Source organism: Tamandua tetradactyla, chromosome 24, assembly GCF_023851605.1.
Source record: "Tamandua tetradactyla isolate mTamTet1 chromosome 24, mTamTet1.pri, whole genome shotgun sequence".
Lineage (NCBI taxonomy): Eukaryota > Metazoa > Chordata > Mammalia > Pilosa > Myrmecophagidae > Tamandua > Tamandua tetradactyla.
This window is the reverse complement of record NC_135350.1, coordinates 41,202,731-41,226,715: the sequence shown is the minus strand read 5'-3', so window position 1 is coordinate 41,226,715 and position 23,985 is coordinate 41,202,731. Positions and strand designations below refer to the sequence as shown.

General features: G+C 36.9%; 1 protein-coding gene across 7 annotated transcripts in view; it reads left to right on the top strand.

The window, feature by feature from the left end:
- ARHGAP24 (Rho GTPase activating protein 24) overlaps window positions 1-23,985 on the top strand; it is a 539,804-nt gene extending 515,819 nt beyond the window's left edge. For 4 of the 7 annotated variants that reach the window (XM_077142944.1, XM_077142943.1, XM_077142940.1 and 1 more), the window contains exons 7-8: window positions 17,076-18,153; window positions 22,531-23,982. In XM_077142944.1, the coding sequence (XP_076999059.1) occupies window positions 17,076-18,153; window positions 22,531-22,774 (1,322 nt within the window). In that variant the 3' untranslated portion in view covers window positions 22,775-23,982. Of the gene's footprint in view, window positions 1-17,075; window positions 18,154-22,530 lie in introns of all 7 variants that reach the window. The other 3 variants (XM_077142946.1, XM_077142939.1, XM_077142942.1) reach the window with 3 other exon arrangements.

Genomic DNA, 23,985 nt, shown 5'->3' with positions numbered 1-23,985 from the left:
TGCTATCCATTTCTGAATTTTTACAATCAGTCCTGTTGCACAATCTATATCCCTTCAGCTCCAGTTACCTGATACCTACACTATTTCTATCTCCTGATGGTCTCTGTTACCAACAGAAGTTTTCCAAGTTCATTCACTAATGTCGGTTCATGTCAATGAGACCACACAGTATTTTGGACAACTGATTTTTGATAAGGAAGGCAAACCAACTCACCTGGGACAGAACAGTTCCTTCCATAAATGGTGCTTGGAGAGCTGGATATCAATATGCAAAAGAATGAAAGTGGGTTCATATGTCACACCTTATACACAAATTAACTCAAAATGGATCAAAGACCTAAACATTAGAGCTAAGACCATAAAATTTTTAGAAGACAATGTAGGGAAATATTTTATAAAACTTGTAATAGAAAGTGGTTTCTTAGATCTTACACCCAAAGCACAAGCATTGAAGAAAGAAATAGATAAATGGGAACTCCTCAAAATTAAACACTTTCATGCATCAAAGAACTTTGTCAAGAAAGCAAAAAGTCAGCCTACATGATGGGAGGCAATATTTGGAAACAACATATCAGATAAAGGTCTAGTATCCAGAATATATAAAGATATTGTTCAACTCAACAACAAAAAGACAAGTAAGCCAATTTAAAAATGGGCAAAGACATGAACAGACAGTTCTTGGAAGAGGAAATACAAATGGCTAAACAGCACATGGAAAGATGCTCAACTTCCCTGGGTATTAGAGAAATGCAAATCAATGAGATATCATCTCACATCCACTAGAATGGCCATTATCAAAAAAACAGAAAACGACAAATGCTGGAGAGGATGTTGTGAAAGAGGCATACTTATCCACTGTTGGTGGGAATATAAAATGGTACAACCACTGTGGAAGGCAGTTTGGCAGTTCCTCAGGAAGCTAAGTATAGAATTGCCACATGATCCAGCAATACCATTGCTAGGTATCTATCTAGGACACGAGAGCAAGGACACAAACAGACATTTGCACACCCGTGTTTATAGCAGGTTTATTTACAATTGCCAAGAGACGGAAACAGCCCAAATGTCCATCAACAGATGAGTGGCTAAACAAGCTGTGGTGTGTACATATGATGGACTATTATGCAGCTGGTAAAACAGAATAAAATCCTGAAGCATATAACAATGTGGATGGACCTTGAGGATGTTATGCTGAGTGAAACTAACCAGAAACAAAAAGACAAATGCTGTATGGACTCATTGATATGAGCTAACATTAATGAGTGAACTTGGAGAATTTCAGTCAAGAACAGATGTTATCAGGAGATAGAACTAGGGTAGAGATTAGATAATTGGAACCGAAGGGATACAGATTTTGCAAGAGAACCGATTATAAAAATTCTGAAATGTATAGCACAATACTACCTGATTGTAACACAATAATGTAAGTACACTGAATGAAGCTGAATGTGAGAATTATAGAGGGAGGAGGGCTGGAGGCACATGTGAAACCAAAAGGAAAGATAGATGATAAAGACTGAGATGGTGTAATCTAGGAATGCCTAAAGCATACAATGATAGTAACTAAATGTGCAAATTAAAAGATATTTTTGCTGAGGAAGAACAAAAAAAAGTTAATGTTGCAGGATGTTGAACATAGATGGTCATTCATACTTTAAAATTTCAACTTCTGTGTGAAACTAAAGCAGGAAATGTTTATTTGTTGCAAAATTTATATTTTGACAAGTGCGTTTCCTAATTTAACTAATATGGGCAATTTAATTGAACAACGTAAGTACATGGAACCTTGAATAGGGCATGAGATTTTGTAGGTTTGTCTGGGTTAGTGTAATGCCCCAATAAATCCCAGAGTGATTCAAACAGTGAATAAAGAAGTATTTGCCAAGTCCCCATGGGGAGAAAGGAGAAAAAATTCAACTTCCCCATTTAGAGAATTCCTGATATTCTTGCAAGCAGTGGGGACAACCAAATCAATAGGTTAGGCCCTCAATCTTGGGGTTGTCCCTAGGAAACTTATCCCAGCAAAGAATAGGCTAAGCCTACTTAAAATTAGGTCTAAGAGTCACCCCTAGAGAACCTCTTTTGTTGCATGACTTCTCTCTCTCTCAGCCGACATGGCAAGCAAACTCACTGCCCTCCCCCTCTCTATGTGGAAGTGACTCCCAGGGATGTAAACTGCCCTGGCAACGTGGAGCAGAAATCCTAGAATGAGCTGGGACTCAGCATTAAAACACTGAGTAAAAGTGTTGACCGAAAAAGGTAAGAGAGAAATGAGACAAAATAAAGTTCAGTGGCTGAGAGATTTCAAACAGAATAGAAAGGTTATCCTGGAGGTTATTCTTATGCATTATATAGATATCCCCTTTTTAGTTTATTGTGTATTAGAGTGGCTAGAGGAAAGTACCTGAACCTGTAGAGCTGTGTTCCAGGAGCCATATTTCTTGAAGATGATTGTATAATGATACAGCTTTTGCAGTGTGACTGTTTGATTGTGAAAACTTTGTCTGATGTTCCCTTTATCTACAATATGGACAGGTGAGTAAAAATATGGATAAGAAAGAAACAAATAATAGGGGGAACAAAGGTATAAATAAATTAAATAGATTGAAATGCTAGTTGTCAATGAAAGGGAGTGGTAAGGGGCATGGCATGTATGAGTTTTTTCTTTTTTTTTTAAATTTCTTTTGCTGGAGAAATGCAAATGTTCAAGAAAATGATCATGATGATGAATACACAACTATGTGATGTATTGTAAGCCATAGATTGTAACCATGTCAAGAATGTTTGTATGTCAAGAACGTTTGTTCATTGTTTATGATGAAATTATTTTTTAAATTAATCAAAATATGTCACTGTATTTAACAGACAAAAACTTGACAATGCCAAGTTTGGTTGGTATGAAGGCAAAATATTAGAGCCACATTGCAAAAGAGTTCAACAGGTACTTGTATACTTAAATATACACTGACCATAAAATCAACAGAGCAATGTGTTAAGTGTTTATTGAAGAGAAAAAAAAAACATACGTTTGCCCAAAGACTTTAGTCAAATGTTCATAGAAACTTTACTCACAATAACCCCAAACTTAAAACAGCCTAATAATCCATCAATGGGTGAATAAATAAACAAATTATGGTATACACATAGAATGGAATACTACTCCACGTTAAAAAGAATGAACTACTGATAGCACGCAACAACATGGATAAGTCTCATAAAGTATAATGCTAAGTAAAAATTGCCCAGACACTGTATGATTCTATTTATGTGAAAGTCTACAAAAGGTAAAAATATAATGGCAGAAATCATATCAGTGGTGCCACGGGTGGGAGATGGGGATAAAGAATTGACTACAAAGGGGCACAAGGAACATTTTTATAAAAAAATTTTTTATTGAAAATCCTTCACACACATACTATCTATACATGGTGCACAATCAGTGGCTCACAATATCCTCACATAGTTGTGTATTCATCACCATGGTCATTTTTTGGAATATTTGCATGACTCCAGAAAAAGAAATAAAAAGAAAAAACAAAAACTCACACATACCATACACCCTGCCCCTCCCTCTCATTGACCACTAGTGTTTCCATTTACCCAATTTATTTTACCCTTTGTCCCCCCTATTATTTATTTTTATCCAGGTTTTTTACTCATCTGTCCATACCCTGGATATAAGGAGCATTATACACAAGGTTCTCACACAGTCACATTGTAAATGTTATATATTTATACAATCATCTTCAAGAAACATGGCTACTGGAATTCAGTTCAACAGTTTCGGGTACTTCCCTCCAGCCACTCCAAAACACCATTAACTAAATAGGTTATATCTGTATAATGCATAAGAATAACTTCCAGCATAGCCTGTTCAAAATCTCTTAGCCACTGAACTTAACAAGGAAATTTATTTAATGTTATGATTCAGAATGTTTACATAGCTGTAAACATTTGCCAAAACTTACCCAATATCTTACAGATATCTGCACACATGACAACATATAAACAAGGTTATTCATTGCAAAAAATAAAAATAAAAATTGAAACTATTGGGGACTTCCTGGAAGATGGCGGCTTAGTAAGACGCGCGGATCTTAGTTTCTTCTCCAGGACACCTACTAGGGGAGTAGAAACGATACAGAAAGCGCCCAAAGCCACAACAGAGATAAAAAAGACAGCGTACCCCATCCTGGAACGGCTGGCTGGCTGAGAGAAGCAGCTCGGGTGAGATCGCCGAGGCGCGCGGGCCTTACCGGGCGGGGTGGCAAGCGGCCGGAGTTACTCCCTTCCCCCTTCCCGGGCCGGCTGGGAGAATTGGAGAGGCGGTCCCCTGAAACCAAGGCGACTGGCGCCCACACCACGCGCAGCCCCCGGACCAACTGAGAGAATTGGATCGGAAACCCCCAGGCCGCGGAGAACGGTGATGGGTGGGGGAGGCCCCTTCCAAACCCGTGACTCCCGGGGAACGTGCACTCTCTTGGGCGGGCTGCTGCCGCTGGCGCCCTCCCGCCACGCTTGTTGCCCAGGGCCGACTAGGAAATTCGGACGGGCTCTTTCCCTGGCTGCGGCGACCAGCAACCCTCCCTGCGTTCGGACCCCGGGCCGGCTCAAGCCGCTTCGGCTAGTGAACCCCCAGGACCGTGAGAGTTTTCCAAAGTTTAAGGTTCCACAGCACCTTTACTGGTGGGACCCGCAGACAAACGTGTGCCACGAGCGCCACCTACTGGGCAGGATAAGAAAAACAGAACCCAGAGATTTCACAGAAAAATATTACAACCTTGCTGGGTCCAACACCAAGAGAAATCTGAATAAATGCCCAGACGCCAGCAGCAGAAGATAACTGTCCACGCTCAAAAGATTGAGAATATGGCTCAGTCAAAGGAACAAACCAATACCTCAAATGAGACACAAGAGCTGAGACAACTAATGCTGAATATACGAACAGAAATGGAAAACCTCTTCAAAAATGAAATCGATAAATTGAGGGAGGACATGAAGAGGACATGGGCTGAACATAAAGAAGAAATAGAAAAACTGAAAAAACAAATCGCAGAACTTATGGAAGTGAAGGATAAAGTAGCAAACATAGAAAAAATAATGGATAGCTACAATGATAGATTTAAAGAGACAGAAGATACAATTAGTGAATTGGAGGATGGAACATCTGAATTCCAAAAAGAAACAGAAACTATAGGGAAAAGAATGGAAAAATTTGAACAGGGTATCAGGGAACTCAAGGACAATATGAACCGCACAAATATACGTGTTGTGGGTGTCCCAGAAGGAGAAGAGAAGGGAAAAGGAGGAGAAAAACTAATGGAAGAAATTATCACTGAAAATTTCCCAACTCTTATGAAAGACCTAAAATTACAGATCCAAGAAGTGCAGCGCACCCCAAAGAGATTAGACCCAAATAGGTGTTCTCCAAGACACTTACTAGTTAGAATGTCAGAGGTCAAAGAGAAAGAGAAGATCTTGAAAGCAGCAAGAGAAAAACAATCCATTACATACAAGGGAAACCCAATAAGACTTTGTGTAGATTTCTCAGCAGAAACCATGGAAGCTAGAAGACAGTGGGATGATATATTTAAAATACTAAAAGAGAAAAACTGCCAACCAAGACTCCTATATCCAGCAAAATTATCCTTCAAAAATGAGGGAGAAATTAAAACATTCTCAGACAAAAAGTCACTGAAAGAATTTGTGACCAAGAGACCAGCTCTGCAAGAAATACTAAAGGGAGCACTAGAGTCAGATACAAAAAGACAGAAGAGAGAGATATGGAAAAGAGTGTAGAAAGAAGGACAATCAGATATGATATATATAATACAAAAGGCAAAATGTTAGAGGAAAATATTATCCAAACAGTAATAACACTAAATGTCAATGGACTGAATTCCCCAATCAAAAGACATAGATTGGCAGAATGGATTAAAAAACAGGATCCTTCTATATGCTGTCTACAGGAAACACATCTTAGACCCAAAGATAAACATAGGTTGAAAGTGAAAGGTTGGGAAAAGATATTTCATGCAAATAACAACCAGAAAAGAGCAGGAGTGGCTATACTAATATCCAACAAATTAGACTTCAAATGTAAAACAGTTAAAAGAGACAAAGAAGGACACTATATACTAATAAAAGGAACAATTAAACAAGAAGACATAACAATCATAAATATTTACGCACCGAATCAGAATGCCCCAAAATACGTGAGGAATATACTGCAAACACTGAAAAGGGAAATAGACTCATATACCATAATAGTTGGAGACTTCAACTCACCACTCTCATCAAGGGACAGAACATCTAGACAGAGGATCAACAAAGAAATAGAGAATCTGAATATTACTATAAATGAACTAGACTTAATAGACATTTATAGGACATTACATCCCACAACAGCAGGATACACCTTTTTCTCAAGTGCTCATGGATCATTCTCAAAGATAGACCATATGCTGGGTCACAAAGCAAGTCTTAACAAATTTAAAAAGATTGAAATCTTACACAACACTTTCTCGGACCATAAAGGAATGATGTTGGAAATCAATAATAGGCACAGTGCCAGAAAATTCACAAATACGTGGAGGCTCAACAACACACTCCTAAACAACGACTGGGTCAAAGAAGAAATTGCAAGAGAAATTAGCAAATACCTCGAGGCGAATGAAAATGAAAACACAACATATCAAAACTTATGGGACGCAGCAAAGGCAGTGCTAAGAGGGAAATTTATTGCTCTAAATGCCTATATCAGAAAAGAAGAAAAGGCAAAAATTCAGGAATTAACTATCCATTTGGAAGAACTGGAGAAAGAACAGCAAGCTAACCCCAAAGCAAGCAAAAGGAAAGAAATAACAAAGATTAGAGCACAAATAAATGAAATTGAAAACATGAAAACAATAGAGAAAATCAATAAGGCCAGAAGTTGGTTCTATGAGAAAATCAATAAGATTGATGGGCCCTTAGCAAGATTGACAAAAAGAAGAAGAGAGAGGATGCAAATAAATAAGATCAGAAATGGAAGAGGAGACATAACTACTGACCTCACAGAAATAAAGGAGGTAATAACAGGATACTATGAACAACTTTACGCTAATAAATGCAACAATTTAGAGGAAATGGACGGGTTCCTGGAAAGACATGAACAACCAACTTTGACTCAAGAAGACATAGATGACCTCAACAAACCAATCACAAGTAAAGAAATTGAATTAGTCATTCAAAAGCTTCCTAAAAAGAAAAGTCCAGGACCAGATGGCTTCACATGTGAATTCTACCAAACGTTCCAGAAAGAATTAGTACCAATTCTCTTCAAACTCTTCAAAAAAATCGAAGTGGAGGGAAAACTACCTAATTCATTCTATGAAGCCAACATCACCCTCATACCAAAACCAGGCAAAGATATTACAAAAAAAGAAAACTACAGACCAATCTCTCTAATGAATACAGATGCAAAAATCCTCAATAAAATTCTAGCAAATTGTATCCAACAACACATTAAAAGAATTATACATCATGACCAAGTAGGATTCATCCCAGGTATGCAAGGATGGTTCAACATAAGAAAATCAATTAATGTAATACACCATATCAACAAATCAAAGCAGAAAAATCACATGATCATCTCAATTGATGCAGAGAAGGCATTCGACAAGATTCAACATCCTTTCCTGTTGAAAACACTTCAAAAGATAGGAATACAAGGGAACTTCCTTAAAATGATAGAGGGAATATATGAAAAACCCACAGCTAATATCATCCTCAATGGGGAAAAATTGAAAACTTTCCCCCTAAGATCAGGAACAAGACAAGGATGTCCACTATCACCACTATTATTCAACATTGTGTTGGAGGTTCTAGCCAGAGCAATTAGACAAGAAAAAGAAATACAAGGCATCAAAATTGGAAAGGAAGAAGTAAAACTATCACTGTTTGCAGACGATATGATACTATACGTCGAAAACCCGGAAAAATCCACAACAAAACTACTAGAGCTAATAAATGAGTACAGCAAAGTAGCAGGTTACAAGATCAACATTCAAAAATCTGTAGCATTTCTATACACTAGTAATGAACAAACTGAGGGGGAAATCAAGAAACGAATCCCATTTACAATTGCAACTAAAAGAATAAAATACCTAGGAATAAATTTAACTAAAGAGACAAAAAACCTATATAAAGAAAACTACAAAAAACTGCTAAAAGAAATCACAGAAGACCTAAATAGATGGAAGGGCATACCGTGTTCATGGATTGGAAGACTAAATATAGTTAAGATGTCAATCCTACCTAAATTGATTTACAGATTCAATGCAATACCAATCAAAATCCCAACAACTTATTTTTCAGAAATAGAAAAACCAATAAGCAAATTTATCTGGAAGGGCAGGGTGCCCCGAATTGCTAAAAACATCTTGAGGAAAAAAAACGAAGCTGGAGGTCTCGCGCTGCCTGACTTTAAGGCATATTATGAAGCCACAGTGGTCAAAACAGCATGGTATTGGCATAAAGATAGATATATCGACCAATGGAATCGAATAGAGTGCTCAGATATAGACCCTCTCATCTATGGACATTTGATCTTTGATAAGGCAGTCAAGCCAACTCACCTGGGACAGAACAGTCTCTTCAATAAATGGTGCCTAGAGAACTGGATATCCATATGCAAAAGAATGAAAGAAGACCCATCTCTCACACCCTATACAAAAGTTAACTCAAAATGGATCAAAGATCTAAACATTAGGTCTAAGACCATAAAACAGTTAGAGGAAAATGTTGGGAGATATCTTATGGATCTTACAACTGGAGGCGGTTTTATGGACCTTAAACCTAAAGCAAGAGCACTGAAGAAGGAAATAAATAAATGGGAACTCCTCAAAATTAAACACTTTTGTGCATCAAAGAACTTCATCAAGAAAGTAGAAAGACAGCCTTCACAATGGGAGACAATATTTGGAAATGATATATCAGATAAAGGTCTAGTATCCAGAATTTATAAAGAGATTGTTCAACTCAATAACAGAAAGACAGCCAACCCAATTACAAAATGGGAAAAAGACTTGAACAGACACCTCTCAGAAGAGGAAATACGGATGGCCAAGAGGCACATGAAGAGATGCTCAATGTCCCTGGCCATTAGAGAAATGCAAATCAAAACCACAATGAGATATCATCTCACACCCACCAGAATGGCCATTATCAACAAAACAGAAAATGACAAGTGCTGGAGAGGATGCGGAGAAAGAGGCACACTTATCCACTGTTGGTGGGAATGTCAAAGGGTGCAACCACTGTGGAAGGCAGTTTGGCGGTTCCTCAAAAAGCTGAATATAGAATTGCCATACGACCCAGCAATACCATTGCTAGGTATCTACTCAAAGGACTTAAGGGCAAAGACACAAACGGACATTTGCACACCAATGTTTATAGCAGCATTATTTACAATTGCAAAGAGATGGAAACAGCCAAAATCTCCATCAACAGAAGAGTGGCTAAACAAACTGTGGTATATACATACGATGGAATATTATGCAGCTTTAAGACAAGATAAACTTATGAACCATGTAATAACATGGATGGACCTAGAGAATATTATGCTGAGTGAATCCAGCCAAAAACTAAAGGACAAATACTGTATGGTCCCACTGATGTGAACGGACATTCGAGAATAAACTTGAAATATGTCATTGGTAACAGAGTTCAGCAGGAGTTAGAAACAGGGTAAGACAATGGGTAATTGAAGCTGAAGGGATACAGACTGTGCAACAGGACTAGATACAAAAACTCAAAAATGGACAGCACAATAATACCTAATTGTAAAGTAATCATGTTAAAACACTGAATGAAGCTGCATCTGAGCTATAGGTTTTTGTTTTGTTTTGTGTTGTTTTGTTTTGATTTTACTATTATTACTTTTATTTTTTTCTCTATATTAACATTCTATATCTTTTTCGGTTATGTTGCTAGTTCTTCTAAACCAATGCAAATGTACTAAGAAATGATGATCATGCATCTATGTGATGATGTTAAGAATTAATGATTGCATGTGTAGAATGGTATGATCTCTAAATGTTGGGTTAATTTCTTTTTTTCCGTTAATTAAAAAAAAAAAAGAAAAAAGAGAAGGGATAATTGGAGATGAAGGGATACAGACAGTACAACGGGACTGGATATAAAAACTCAGAAATGGACAGCACAATACTACCCAATTGTAATGCAATTATGTTAAAACACTGAATGAAGCTGCATGTGAGGTATAGGTTTTTTGTTTTTGTTTTTTTTTCTTTCTATTATTGTTTTAATTCTTATTCTGTTGTCTTTTTATTTCTTTTTCTAAATCGATGCAAATGTACTAAGAAATGATGAATATGCAACTATGTGATGTTATTAAGAATTACTGATTGTACATGTAGATTGGAATGATTTCTAATTGTTTTGTTAATTCTTTTTTTAATTAATAAAAAAAAATGGGAAAAAAAAATTGAAACTATATTAGAATGCTGCTTACTTATAAAGAGATTTTTTTTCAAGTGCCAAGTTGTCTTCAAAGAAAAATTAAATTTTTAGGCAATAATTATGAAGAAAGTGCTTACAATCTGATATTAAGTTCAACTGTATAAAATTATATGGGCTAGAGGGGATTTGCTGGATGGTGTAGCACAGTGTGACTATAGAATCTGCTCAGACCCTTCAGAATAGGCTGGTGATTTTAACCACTCCAACCTCATTACTTGGGCTTAATGCTTCTCATTAGCATTCTAAGGAAGAGAACGACAGGGAGGAGAGAGTAAAAAGGAGAAAAGATAGTGCAGTTATAGTGACATACACATCATCATTACTACCAAGCTAGTCTGTCCTGAATAACTATAGAAATCCAAAGAAAGTCCCTTTCCAAGGGATTATTGCCATTTCTTATCCTGGAGACTAGAAGAAAGCAAAGCTTTCCAAGGTACAAGAAAGGGATTTCTAAATCTCTAGGGCTCTGACACTCTATCAATTATGGCAGGTACACTTTGGTGTGGCTGTTCACAGACTTGTCACAGAGACCTTGAGGATATTTCTCTTCAATTAATTAAATGTCCCACACTGTTCATAGCTATGATGTGAAGCAGTGATGTTTCCAAAGTAATATTCCAGGGATAGGGAGAAGCTCCATTTTCCCAAAGTAATAAGGAGACTTTTGCATAATGGATATTACTACCCTTTGAGAGTGTGTCTGTCATATAGAGGGCAAATAATAAAATAGATTAAGTATACAGTATATCTGAAGTATATCTTCAGATATGGCATATAACTGTGACAGTGTTGACAGCCATTGCACCTTAACTTCTCTGAAATCTTTTCATCAGATTTACTGCTATATTCATTGCAGATAACAATGCCAGATTCAGAGGTTACTAAAAGACAAAAGATGAATATAAAATACATTCAATTCATTCCATCTTGCCTCTCCCATGATTTATTGTAATGACTAATAATGGTTCAATACAAAATTAATGTTTATTTGGTTTTCTTTTTAGAACTATCTCAAGTTTACTTATTATGCTTTAAATTCCAGTAGCAGAAATGTTGTAGGACAGGTGCATTATTTGGAAGAAAATGATCCTGTCATTTATCATTGGTGAGGCTTTGAGTAAGCAGCTTAACCTCTAGCAGCCTCGATTTTCTCATTTGTAAAATGTTAAGTCCTATCTCACAGGCTTTTTAGCAACTTAATTTAGAGGGTGTCAGTGAAATGTTTTTCATCTGGTACAGTGTGTTTCAAACTTCATTGTGCACAGGAATCACCCGAGGATCTGTAAATTCAAACTAAAAATGTAAATTTTATAGTTATAAAAAGCTTCCAGGTGATGTCAATGCTGCTATTCTGTGGATGCTGGTGTCACCTTGATATTGCTTAAAAATGCAAAATTCGGGGCCCCAGCCCAGACTTACAGACTCAGAATCTACATTTAATAGGATCCCCAGGTAATTTGTATGAATATTAAAATTTGAGCAACGCTGACCTAGCGCCAGACCTGGTACATTGCAGGCACTCAAAGCATAGATACATAAGTTTTGAATCATTGCATAACCGTGCAGGGCATAGCTGAATATAACATATTTTTTCCTATTTAAAGTTTGCCTTTTCAATGTATCCACACAGAAGTCCTGCCCTACAGGATACCAAGACCTATTATAAAAGTACAGTAATTTAAAAAGTAGGTTATTTTTGCAAGGATTTAAAAATATATCGTTTGAATAGAACAGAGCACATGGAAGGGTTCCATATAGAAATTTACCCTTGATTTATGACAAATGTGTAAGACTGTGGGGAAAAACACATTTTATCAGCAAATAGTGCTTATATCATTTGATTCCCTCAAAGGAAAAATATGTAATTTGATGTCTAGTTTATAACATATACTAAACATTAATTAGTAGAATGTAGCTGTAAATATGAATAATAAACAGTAAAGTTCCCAGAAGATACTATGAGAAATTATCTCGATGACCTCAGGTAAGAAAGTACTTATGATATAGGATACAAAAACAGTAATTTTTATAAATATTAACGTGCTAAAATTAAGAACTTCTGTTCACCAAAAATCACCAATGTATAAGGCTAAGAGGCAAATCAGAGATGCAACGAAGTCTTTTCACTCCTAAAACTGACAAAAGGCTCATATTCTATATATGCGAAACGCGTATGAATAAGAAAGTGAAACAGCCCAACAAAAAAAGTGGATAGGAAACATATACATGCATTTCATAAAAAAGTTTCTCAACTTAACTAATGATCAGCAAAATTAAAATAAACCACATTCAGACACTACAATGAATAAAATGAAAAAGACCAAAAATACTAGGTGGTAGAAGGATGGGTGAAAATCAGAACTCTCATATATTGCTGAAGGGAATGCAAGTTGATATGGCCACCACACTGGGAGATTGCTTGGCGGCACTAGGAATGTTAATCCAGAAATTCTATCCTTAGGAATGTACTCAAAGAAATTAGCAAATATGTACATCAAAAAGACACATAGAACATCAGATAAAGCCCTAGATGTTCTTTAGGATTTGGTAGGGCTTTATGTGAGATTCTGCAAAGGTTCCATGGACTATGATTATTTCCCAGAAACCTACAACCTCCAGATGGGTTCCTAGGCCTGATAAGTCCTGAAACCTGAGAGGTCAGCCTCTCCAGAACATCAAATAGTTCCATCCAATCCCATATTATCTGCAGCCATTTCCAACATGAAAATAATTAGAATGGGCAGAGCCCATATACTCCTCAAGAGTGGGAGAAATATCAAAGGAGAAGATGGAGTTATAATAGAGAAGATAGGATTTAACAAATGAGTATAACTGTTAAATCCTTATATTGATATTTCTCTTAGTCTCCAGTAATTGTGAATCTGTAACCCATACCAAACTCTGAAATTTGTTCTGTAACTACTTGTTTCAATGTACTTTGAAATTTATTGTTTCTTGTATATATGTTGTATTTCATAATAAAAATGTTTTTAAAAAATTTGCTTTTTACCTATATTCCAAGTCAAGTTTTGCCCAAGTATTGCTTTAAGCTAGAGTAGTCTGCATCTTTGCTCAGGCTTCTACTGTCTGACTGCTACTCAATTAGCAGCTTTATCAGTGGAAGTCTGCATTATTCTTTATCTTTATTTTCTTCTCCAAATTTCATGTTTTAAATATTTTATACAGGAACTACATTTATTAACTAAAATTTAATTTGTGTCCTATATGTATCAGAGAATACTTTTAGGAGCTCCATATCAGCACAGTATAAATACAGCTAACATAACAAATTGATATAGTTCAAGTCAAAGTCAAGATGCTTGATTATTTGCATTAATCCATATAGCTTTATGGTGGATACATGAATAAAATTTTTACTAAAGGATATCCTTAGAGACTTTGGGGATCCTCAGATGGAAGCCAGCAGTCTAGAAGCCTAGTTGCTGTTAGCATCAGTTTTTGGGTGGTAGCCCAGCTTGTAAATCAGTGAGAAATAGGTGAAAATATATTTTAAGATTTCAGCTTATATACTATGAAACATTATAAGTCAATTGGTTTTTATGAATTATTACTTCTGATAGTAGATTAATTTTCCTATTCACAATTATGAGTTATTTTAGTGTCTGTAACTAAGGCAATTATGTCTAATTCATACATTATAGTGGAGAGTAAAAATACGAGGTTCAGAGGGGAATTTTAAATTAAGGAGCTATATATTGAGAAAAAAAACTATTTCTTTTGGTAAAGTCTTGTCTTTGTTTAAATATCCTGATGCTTTTTTTTTTTCTTGTAGAATATGTCTGCTAACAGTGAACTCTCTCAGTTCTTGTTTATCTCTGGATGTCTTTATTTCTCCTTTTATTTGGGGGCAGGGGGAAAATGCATGGTCTGGGAATCAAACCCAGGTCTCCCTTATGGAAGGCAAGTCTCCTTAATTTTTGAAGGATAGTTTTGCTAAATATAGAACTCTTAGTTGATGGTCTTGTTCTTTTGGCCTTTTGAATATGTCACCCCATTGCCTTCTGGCCTCCACGATTTCTAATTACAAATCAGTTATCAGTCGCACCAATGATTGCTTCTCTGTGATGTCACTTCTTCTTGCATTTGAAATTCTCATTTGGTTTTTGGTTAAAGACAGTTTGACTCTGACATGTCTAGGTGTGGATTATCTCTGTCTTTCCCTACTTGGAAATGTGTTGAGCTGCTTGGCATGTAAATTAATTTCTTTTTTTAAATCAAATTTTGGAAGTTTTCAGCCATTATTTCGTTAAGATAACCTCCTTCTTCTCTCCTCCTTGAACTATCATGCTGTGTGTGCTGGTGCACACACGTGATTTCTCACAGGTCTCTGAGGCTATATTTATTTTTCTTCATTCTTTATTTTTCTGTTTCTAAGACTAAAAAATTTCAATTTGCCTAATTTCAGGTTTGCTAATTCATACTCATGCCTATTCTAATCTGCTGATGATTGTACCTAGTGAAGTTTTTTTTTGTTGTTTGTTTGTTTGTTTTGACATGGGCACACTCTGGGAATAGAACCTGAGTCTCTCGTTTGGCAGGCGAGCCACCATTGCCCGCCCCCTCCTAGTGAAGTTTCCTTTTCAGATATTATACTTTTCAACCAAAGAACTTTTATTTGAGTCTGTTTTATCATTTCTGTCTCTTTATTGATATTCTCTATTTGGTGAGGCGTTGTTCTTAAACTTTCCTTTAGTTCTTAGGATGTGATTTCCTTTAGATCTTTAAATACATTAAAATGTCTTATTTAAGTTCTTGTGAATTAAGTCCAATGCCTGGACTACCTCAGGGTCAGTTTCTATTGGCTGTTTTGTTTCCATTTTCCTGTGTATGGTCCACAATTCCTTTTCTTTTTACACATCTTATAATTTTTGTTGCAATCTGGGCATTTCAAATAATACAATAATTTGGGAACTCTGGAAATCAGATTTTCCCCTACCTCATGACTTGTTGTTTATTTGTTTAGTGACTTTTCTGAACTTTTTAATTTTTTATTCTGTAAAGTATATATTCCTTGTTATGTATGACCACTGGAGTCAGCTTAAAATGTACAAAGATTTCCTTAAACTGCTGGAACTAGTACGTCTCTCAGTCTTAACCAAGGGCTTCAGTGTGCATGTTGCAGAAAACTTCCAACACTCAAGTCAGGCAGTTTACAACTCTGCCTTACCCTTCTATTCCTACTTGCTAGAGCCTCAAGGTCAGGCAGTTTGCAACTCTCCCTTACCCTTCCATTCCTGCTTGAATAGAGCCTCAAGTCATGGAGGTGGGAGCTTAGGACCTTCTCAGATCTTTCCTAAGCATGTGCTCAGCTGGACATGCACATGGACCTAAGCGTGCATGTGGTCTTTTAGATCCCCAGGACTGTGTTGAAGATTTTCAAAAACACCTATGGATGCCTCATTCCCCAGAAGCTTTTTGATTAACTTATTATTAACTCCAACTGTTTTCTACTGCCTTAGGCAGCCATAACATTAAACAAAAAATGTCATTGATTCTGAGCTCTTAGATCAAATAAAGACAAGCTTTGTGAGTGGGGTCCTCCAGGAAGCCAACACACTGTACAAAAAATGAAAGTTCTCTAGGAGTGAGCTTTGAAGGACTTCCAAGCCTGTTTTGCCCTCTCCAGTAGCTTCTAGATTGCTTCTTTCTATTGTGTTTGTGGGCTGCTGGTTTTCAAGGCTGTGTTGCTGGTAGTCAGGAGTATGGAAAGTTAATAGACAAATTAAAATGCCACAGAGCTTGATGTTTTTACTGAAATTCAGACATTCTTTGAAAAAAAAATCTAGATTTCTACAAGCCCTTGGTTAATTTCCAGAGTTCTGAAAAAGTTTATTCTGAAAATTTTTCCAGTGTTTTTCATCACATTTATGAAGGTGAGGATCTTTGACAGTCCTAACTCCACTATTCCCACTGACAGCTCTTAAAACGTCATGAAACTTTTGAGTGGTGAGCAAAAGCCAAATGGAACATCATTGTCTTGCTACATTAGAAAGACAGACCACAAATGCATTAGAGATTATACAGGGTCTAGCTAGAGATGCCAATAAAGGATCTTGATGATTTGAAGCAAATGTAAGATGTAGAAGTCATGGTAACCTTTTGCAAAGAGTAATTTCCCATAATTTAATGTCATAACTGGCAGGAAATATAGTATAATTATTGACAGACTGGTGTTTGGCACTACATAACTGTGTTCAAGCCATGAGTCTCCACCTTAACTGCTTTGTAATCTTACTCAAATTACTTAAGCTTTACAGTACAGTGATGGTAGCAGTACCTATTCATATTGTTGTCTGAAAATCCAAATAAAGTAGCCAAATTAAATCATTTGGCACAATTCCTGGTATATAGAAGTGCTGAAGAAATTTTAGCTTCTATAACTATTACCATCCTTAAGAAAATAGTTCAGCACTGCTAATATTAATGCCACCTGTTCACCTAAATGTGGTTCTTTAAGCATCAGGTTTAGAATGGGAAATACATCAAAACTGTCTCACTCATACTTCTTTGTTTCCTTTCCCTTCTTTCAGGCACTGTGGTGGTCCAGCAGTTGATGTCAGTGATGATTAGCAAACATGATCGCATCTTCCCCAAAGATGCAGAACTGCAAGGCAAGCTACAAGATGGAATGAGTAACAACAACAATGAAACTCAGAAGAAAGCCATCATGGGTCAGTTACAGAACAAAGAGAACAATAACACAAAGGACAGTCCTGGCAGAGAGTGCTCTTGGGACAAGTCTGAATCTCCCCAGAGAAGCAGCATGGACAATGGGTCACCCACAGCTCCATCAGGTAGCAAAACCAACAGCCCACGGAACAGTGTTCACAAGCTGGATGTCTCTAGGAGCCCCCCTCTCATGGTCAAAAAGAACCCAGCCTTCAATAAGGGCAGTGGGATAGTCACCAATGGGTCCTTCAGCAGTAGTAATGCAGAGGGTCTTGAGAAAACCCAGACCACCCCCAACGGGAGCTTACAGGCTAGAAGGACCTCTTCTCTGAAGGGGTCTGGTACCAAGATGGGCACCCACAGCGTGCAGAATGGAACAGTGCGCATGGGCATTTTGAACACCGACACACTTGGGAATCCCGTGAACGGTCGCAGCATGAGCTGGCTGCCCAATGGCTACGTGACCCTGAGGGATAACAAACAGAAAGAACAAGCAGGAGAGTCAGGCCAGCACAACAGGCTCTCCACTTATGACAACGTTCATCAGCAGTTCTCCATGATGAACCTTGATGACAAACAGAGCGTCGACAGCGCCACCTGGTCCACCTCCTCCTGTGAAATCTCCCTCCCTGAGAACTCCAACTCCTGTCGCTCCTCCACCACCACCTGCCCAGAACAAGACTTTTATGGTGGGAACTTTGAGGACCCTGTTCTGGATGGGCCCCCCCAGGATGACCTTTCCCACCCTGGGGACTATGAAAGCAAAAGTGACAGGCGGAGCATGGGAGGTCGAAGTAGTCGGGCGACCAGCAGCAGCGACAACAGTGAGACGTTTGTTGGGAACAGCACCAGCAACCACAGTGCACTGCACAGTTTAGTTTCAAGCCTGAAACAGGAAATGACCAAACAGAAGATAGAATATGAGTCCAAGATAAAGAGGTAAGGAAAATCTGGAGCTTGTCAACTGCCAGAGAGGCTGCATTAGGCTCTTACTGAAGGGCAGGATCACATAGAGGGTTAAATGTGCTCACTCCAATGTTAAGAAGGCCTGGGCTCAAGTCCCAGCTTCACCATTTGTGAGCTCTGGGACTTTGGGGAAATTAATTTCTCTGAGTTTTGGTTTCCTGATGTGTAAAATTGAGAAACTAGTGGCATCTACCACAAGGACATGTAAGAATTCGCCAAGCATTGTCTCTGATATAGAGAAGCTGCTCAATAATGTTATATTTTGTAATTATTAAATATATAGATTTGCATGAGAGGGCTGGAAGGGGAGGAGCTGTGAAGAGATGAATGGAGAAAGGGGAACCTGTTAATTATCACTGAAAGGAAGAGGATGACATTAGGGTTAAGTTGTAGAGATAAATGATCTTTATTTTTTTATTCTTTCGGTCATCAAATGCTGAGAGAGTGCCAGCTATCTGCTTCAGTTCCAAGCCCTGAGAATTCAGTCATGAATAAAATACAAAAATCTTCCCCTCATGGAACATGCTTACAATCTACTGGGGTAGGCATATAATAAGTAAAATAGATCATATGCTACATGGAAGACTAAAGTAGGAAGTGCTGTTGAGCTGTGATTTTAATTAGATGTATTAAACAGAGGTAAAGAGGAAGCCATGAGATAAGATGTGAGCAAGCAGGAGAGCAGTTGGAGATGAACTCCGAGAGGAAGCAAGGACTATGTGACATAAGACCTTGTGGGTCATTTTAAGTCTGTCTTTTACTCTGAGAATGGAATGCACGGAAGTTGTTGAGAAGAAGGATGATGTGACATATATGCATATGGACATGGGAGATTATATAGCCTAAATGGGGAGCAAAGAATATGATTTATAAGGAAGTTTTTAAGTTAAAACCAAATTCATATCAACTTACATGTTCCCATAGGATACCCAAGGAAAAAGTTTGCTTAGCAACCTACTCAGGCACATAGGCAAATAAGGGGCATTGAAATGTATCTCTCCATCTAATTGAGAGGCAGGAGTGCAGAGAATGAAGCCCGGGGCTCACAAATATGGCCTTGTGCTAGGAATCTAAGAACCACATGCAGCATTTTCACCATGGTCTTACAAATTACAAAATTGATTACTTCTATGTTGTCTGTTCATTGAAGTGAAGGGAATGAACATTGACTTGTCAAGTCGGGAGAAGTGGCCCAGTGCATGGTCTGGCACTAAGTAACCTCACTGCTTGTGTAGACTCCATTTTTGCACTCTAATATGATGTACCTCTTCTTGTACAGTTGTTCTGGAATCCTCAAGGGTTGTGCATATTAGTCTTGGTCCTGCTTCAACTGCTTCCAAGGCTTTAAGCTATACATGATTTATTTTTTTTACATATAAAGCCAACCTTAGTTTATTTCAATGTTTCCTATCTATTTATCAATTATAAGTCCAAAAAACATACATATTTTCAAAAGCTATGATAAAATAAATATAAGCAAATTTTTATATTCGAAAAATTACTTCCTTGTATTCTTTGTAAGCTTTTCCAAATGGAAACTTGGTTTGAATGTTTCTACATAATGTTGAGTGACAGGAGATTTAAATAAGACAAATGCTGTCATCGTCTTACAGGGTTTTTGAATGTAGTTTCCGGAACCACTCGCTACTGGAATTCTGAATTCCTACCAATGCATGTTGATAAATTAACACTTAGCACTGGAATGCTTATCTTTCAGGAAAAGGGATAAAGCTATGAACTTGCATTAGAAGTAAAAATAGGTTATCCCTCTGAATGACTGCCAATACACACATTCATTTCTGAGAACGTTGGTGATGCATGTATGTTCTGAGACATATGGTGCATTTCAGAGATTTTCGTTCAATAATAGAACTTTCCAACAGGGTGCTACCTCAATGGACCTTCTTTCTGTTGCTATTCTTACCTGCATCAACAGGCAAAGAGAGAGCTCGTAACAAGTTAGGATGGGGGGTTGCCATATGCTCAAGCCACAGAAATATATACACATAAGTATAATTTTCAACCAATCCTGTTTAAAGTAGTATATTTCCCTTTAACTACCTTTTAACTCCATGCCACAATTATTAAGATTAAATGATAGAGATATAATATTTTACTTTCTTTGTTTAATTATTAATCATTGAGATACATGTTTTTGAATTTTTGAACAAATGAGTTTGGTGCTCTTTTTTCCCCTCAAATTCACCTATTAATATATTATATTGTGACTTGTATGGCATCAATTATTTGATATAGTAAGAATGCTGTATTCTTTTATTATTGGATTGGGAATCTATGTATGACCAATAGATTAAATTTGTTAATTAAGTTCAAATCTTCTACATATTTCCTAATTTTTATTAGGTAAATTTATAATCACTGAAAAAACTTATCTTAGCATCTTCTAATGTTATTGTTAACTTACCAATTTCTTCTTGTAATTCTGATAGATCTTATATTGAATAATTTGAGGCAACACTTCTAGGTGAATAAAAGTTCAAAATTATTTGTTCTCATTGTTATCTCCCTGATGAATCAATCCTTTTATTATTGACTCATCTTTAGTCACAATAATGATTTTTGCCTTAAAGTCTGTTTTTTTTCTGATATTAACAATTGCTATACCATCTTTCTTTGGATTGGTAATGCCCTGAAATATCTTTTTCTTTCTTTAGCATTCAAACATTATGCTATATTGTTTTATCTGAGGATTTACATGACATTCTAGAAAATTTTTATCCAGCATTTTTGGATCTATTCCCTCTCCTTCATTCCCTGAACTTTGTTTTTCTATGACCTTTATTAGGATGTGTTGGATTTCCTTATTCTGTTCTCCGTCTCTGTTAACTTCTCTTTTATGCTTTGAAAATGTCTGTCTTTATCATTCAGACAATCTGGGTAACTTTTCTCAGACCTTTTTGCAGTTTACTCATTTATGCTTCCACTGATTCTATTCGGCAACTTCTCCAAACCTATGAGTAGAATTTTGTAGTCCCTCTTTCATAAAGACAACTGATCTTCCAAACCGTTCAGTTGAATCACTTTCAGCTTTTTGCCTCTCTTCTAGAAGCCTTATCTCCTGTCCCCATGTGGAAAATAAAAACCCTAGCCCTGCTTATAGGGCCTTTATCCAAGACCAAATATCCCTTGTGTGCTTCCACATGCAGTTTTAATTTGAAATTTTCCCTTGGTTCTAAGACCTGGAGATATTCTTTTGTTTCTTTTAAACTAACTCTGAATTTCTAAAAAAATATTTTATTTTATATGTTTCCATCATTTCTATATATTTGCACATGGAAAGATTACTTTTATAGTCATCGCAGTCCATTAGATTCTTGGAAGTTTCATTCAAGTGCTTAATACATATAAATATATCAAATATAGTGTTTTTTAAAGGTCCTGTTTCTTAGTATTTAAGCTTCAGTTTTCTCCAACATTGTTTTAGTTACAAAATAAAGAGGTTATATTGTAGAATAATTCTGGGTGGCAGCCAACAGAACACCAGGTTCTTATATTAAAATGTGGCCACGTGTTTAAAAATAGCCTTTTAAATTGTGTGGGATTACAATAATGTGAAGTGTTATTTTTTACAAATTCTAACTGTTTACAAAGGGAAGGTAGATTAATATTTTAGTGCTTTTCTTATTATCTGGATAAAATGTCAATATATGGGGATCATTTTTTTCAAACCAAAAAATATTTTTAAAATTAATTTTAAAATTGTTTTAAAAAGTAACCAGATTTCTGAGAGCCACATACGCATTAGTCTTTCACATTTCAGTGATATGATTAATATGAAGAGCATGAGGTTGATCGCTACTTTGCTATTTATCACCATATACTTTTCACCTCTCTTGTCCATGGACTACTTTCAGTACCACTTTTATAAAATGGGACTCTATATGTTACAGAAATGGCCAATCTTAGTGGTGGGCTTAATCTTACACTGACATTTTCGCTATCAGTATTTTTTCTTTGGTAGCAAGCAAATATGATTCCTCCCTTTTTCTTCCCACATCACCAAACTTTTAACCTCTTCAGGAAACTTTTGGGGTTGAGCTGTCCCTTATTTCTGCAACTTCTGCATGATATGGATCTCTGGCTTTTCTGTGCTTACTTCCATCTGTTCACTGTCAAATGACAGCTAAGTGTTTTCAAGAGAGCTCTTACCGACTTAGTAATAAAATGATACATTTTAAATAATTGGATCTGGTTTCACTGAGTTGAAGGGGCTCATTCAAACTTGCTAGGCATTGTGGAGAGGGAGTTAAGGAAAATATTTGCATCCCTTTCACATTTCAAGTGGATAAAATCACTTTATTTCTTTATTCCCTTCCCCACCCTTTGTAGCTTAGAGCAACGAAACATGACATTGGAAACAGAAATGATGAACCTGCACGATGAACTGGATCAAGAAAGGAAAAAGTTCACAATGATAGAAATCAAAATGCGGAATGCTGAGCGAGCGAAGGAGGATGCAGAGAAAAGAAATGACATGCTACAGAAAGAAATGGAGCAGTTTTTTTCCACATTTGGGGAGCTGACGGTGGAACCCAGAAGAACCGAAAGAGGAAACACGATATGGATTCAGTGAGCCTGCTTTTGCCCACTGTTTGTTTGGCTCTGGCAAGAACTCTGGGGAGTCTAGTGAGGATATTATTTGGGAGCAGGTGGCTGGTCACCTGACTGTACAGTGCTCGAACTGGTGAAGGAATATAATTTACAGACATTAACCATTCATATCTGCAATGTGTACCAAAGTCATATCATGCCCCATAATGCTACTGTCAAGTGTTACAACTGGATATGTGTATATAGAGTAGTTTTTTAAAAAGTAAACTAAAAATGAGAAGTATATCTCAAGAATTATTTTATGGCAAGTCCTGTATTTAAACTGTTAAATCAGTATGTTGTTGCAATTTAGCTTGCTTTCAAGCTTCGCCCCTTGCACTTAACATAAACTATTTTGGCATTGTGTTATCATCAGCTTATTTTATAGATCAATATTTTTATTTCCTTTTTGCTGAGGAAATGAAGATGAGCAGAAATATATAAATATATATGAATATATATAATATGAGCTATTAAAATAAAAAAAAAAACACTTTTTGGCTGTGCTGGTTTGTGCCAATAGACCTTACCAATGATTAAAAAAGAAGTGCAAATGATTTTGTAATATACAGTAGAATCACCAGAAACATTTCAGCTCTCTTTAAAAGTTTTCCCTCAGCACCGCTCCATTTTTCTTTGAGAGATGACTTGACACAGAAATTTGGGATTGTGTAAAAAAGTCCCCTTTTCAATCCTGTCTACTTGCCAGTTCCACAACTGCCCACCTCCTGTACCTTAACGGAAAGAAATGGTAAACAAAAACATGTAACCTGTCATGCCTTGAATGACTCTGTCTTTCTGGACTGGATCTCTGTAACTGCTGGATGGTTATTAGAGGAACTCTCCCTGTTATGCAGAAGTTGGAAAACCGTGCTCATGAAAACATGCCCACGTGAACGCCTGCCCCCCCTCATCCACTCCCCCAACATTTGCACTTTGGCGTGCTGGAATTGAAATGCATTACCTTGTCCTTCTCAATTAGACTGCTCGAATGTGTGTCAGAGAAGTGACATTTTTCTCTCAGATGACTGTTTTGTTGTCATCTGGGATTCCTCTCTGCACTATAGCTAGTAAAGGCAGTTTTGCAGCAAGAGGGAAATGATGGGGAAAGAGAAGGGGACAATTTTGGAAAAAACAAATTAACTTTAATTTTTGCTTAAAAACAAGAAAGAAAAAGACTGCTTAAAATTGACA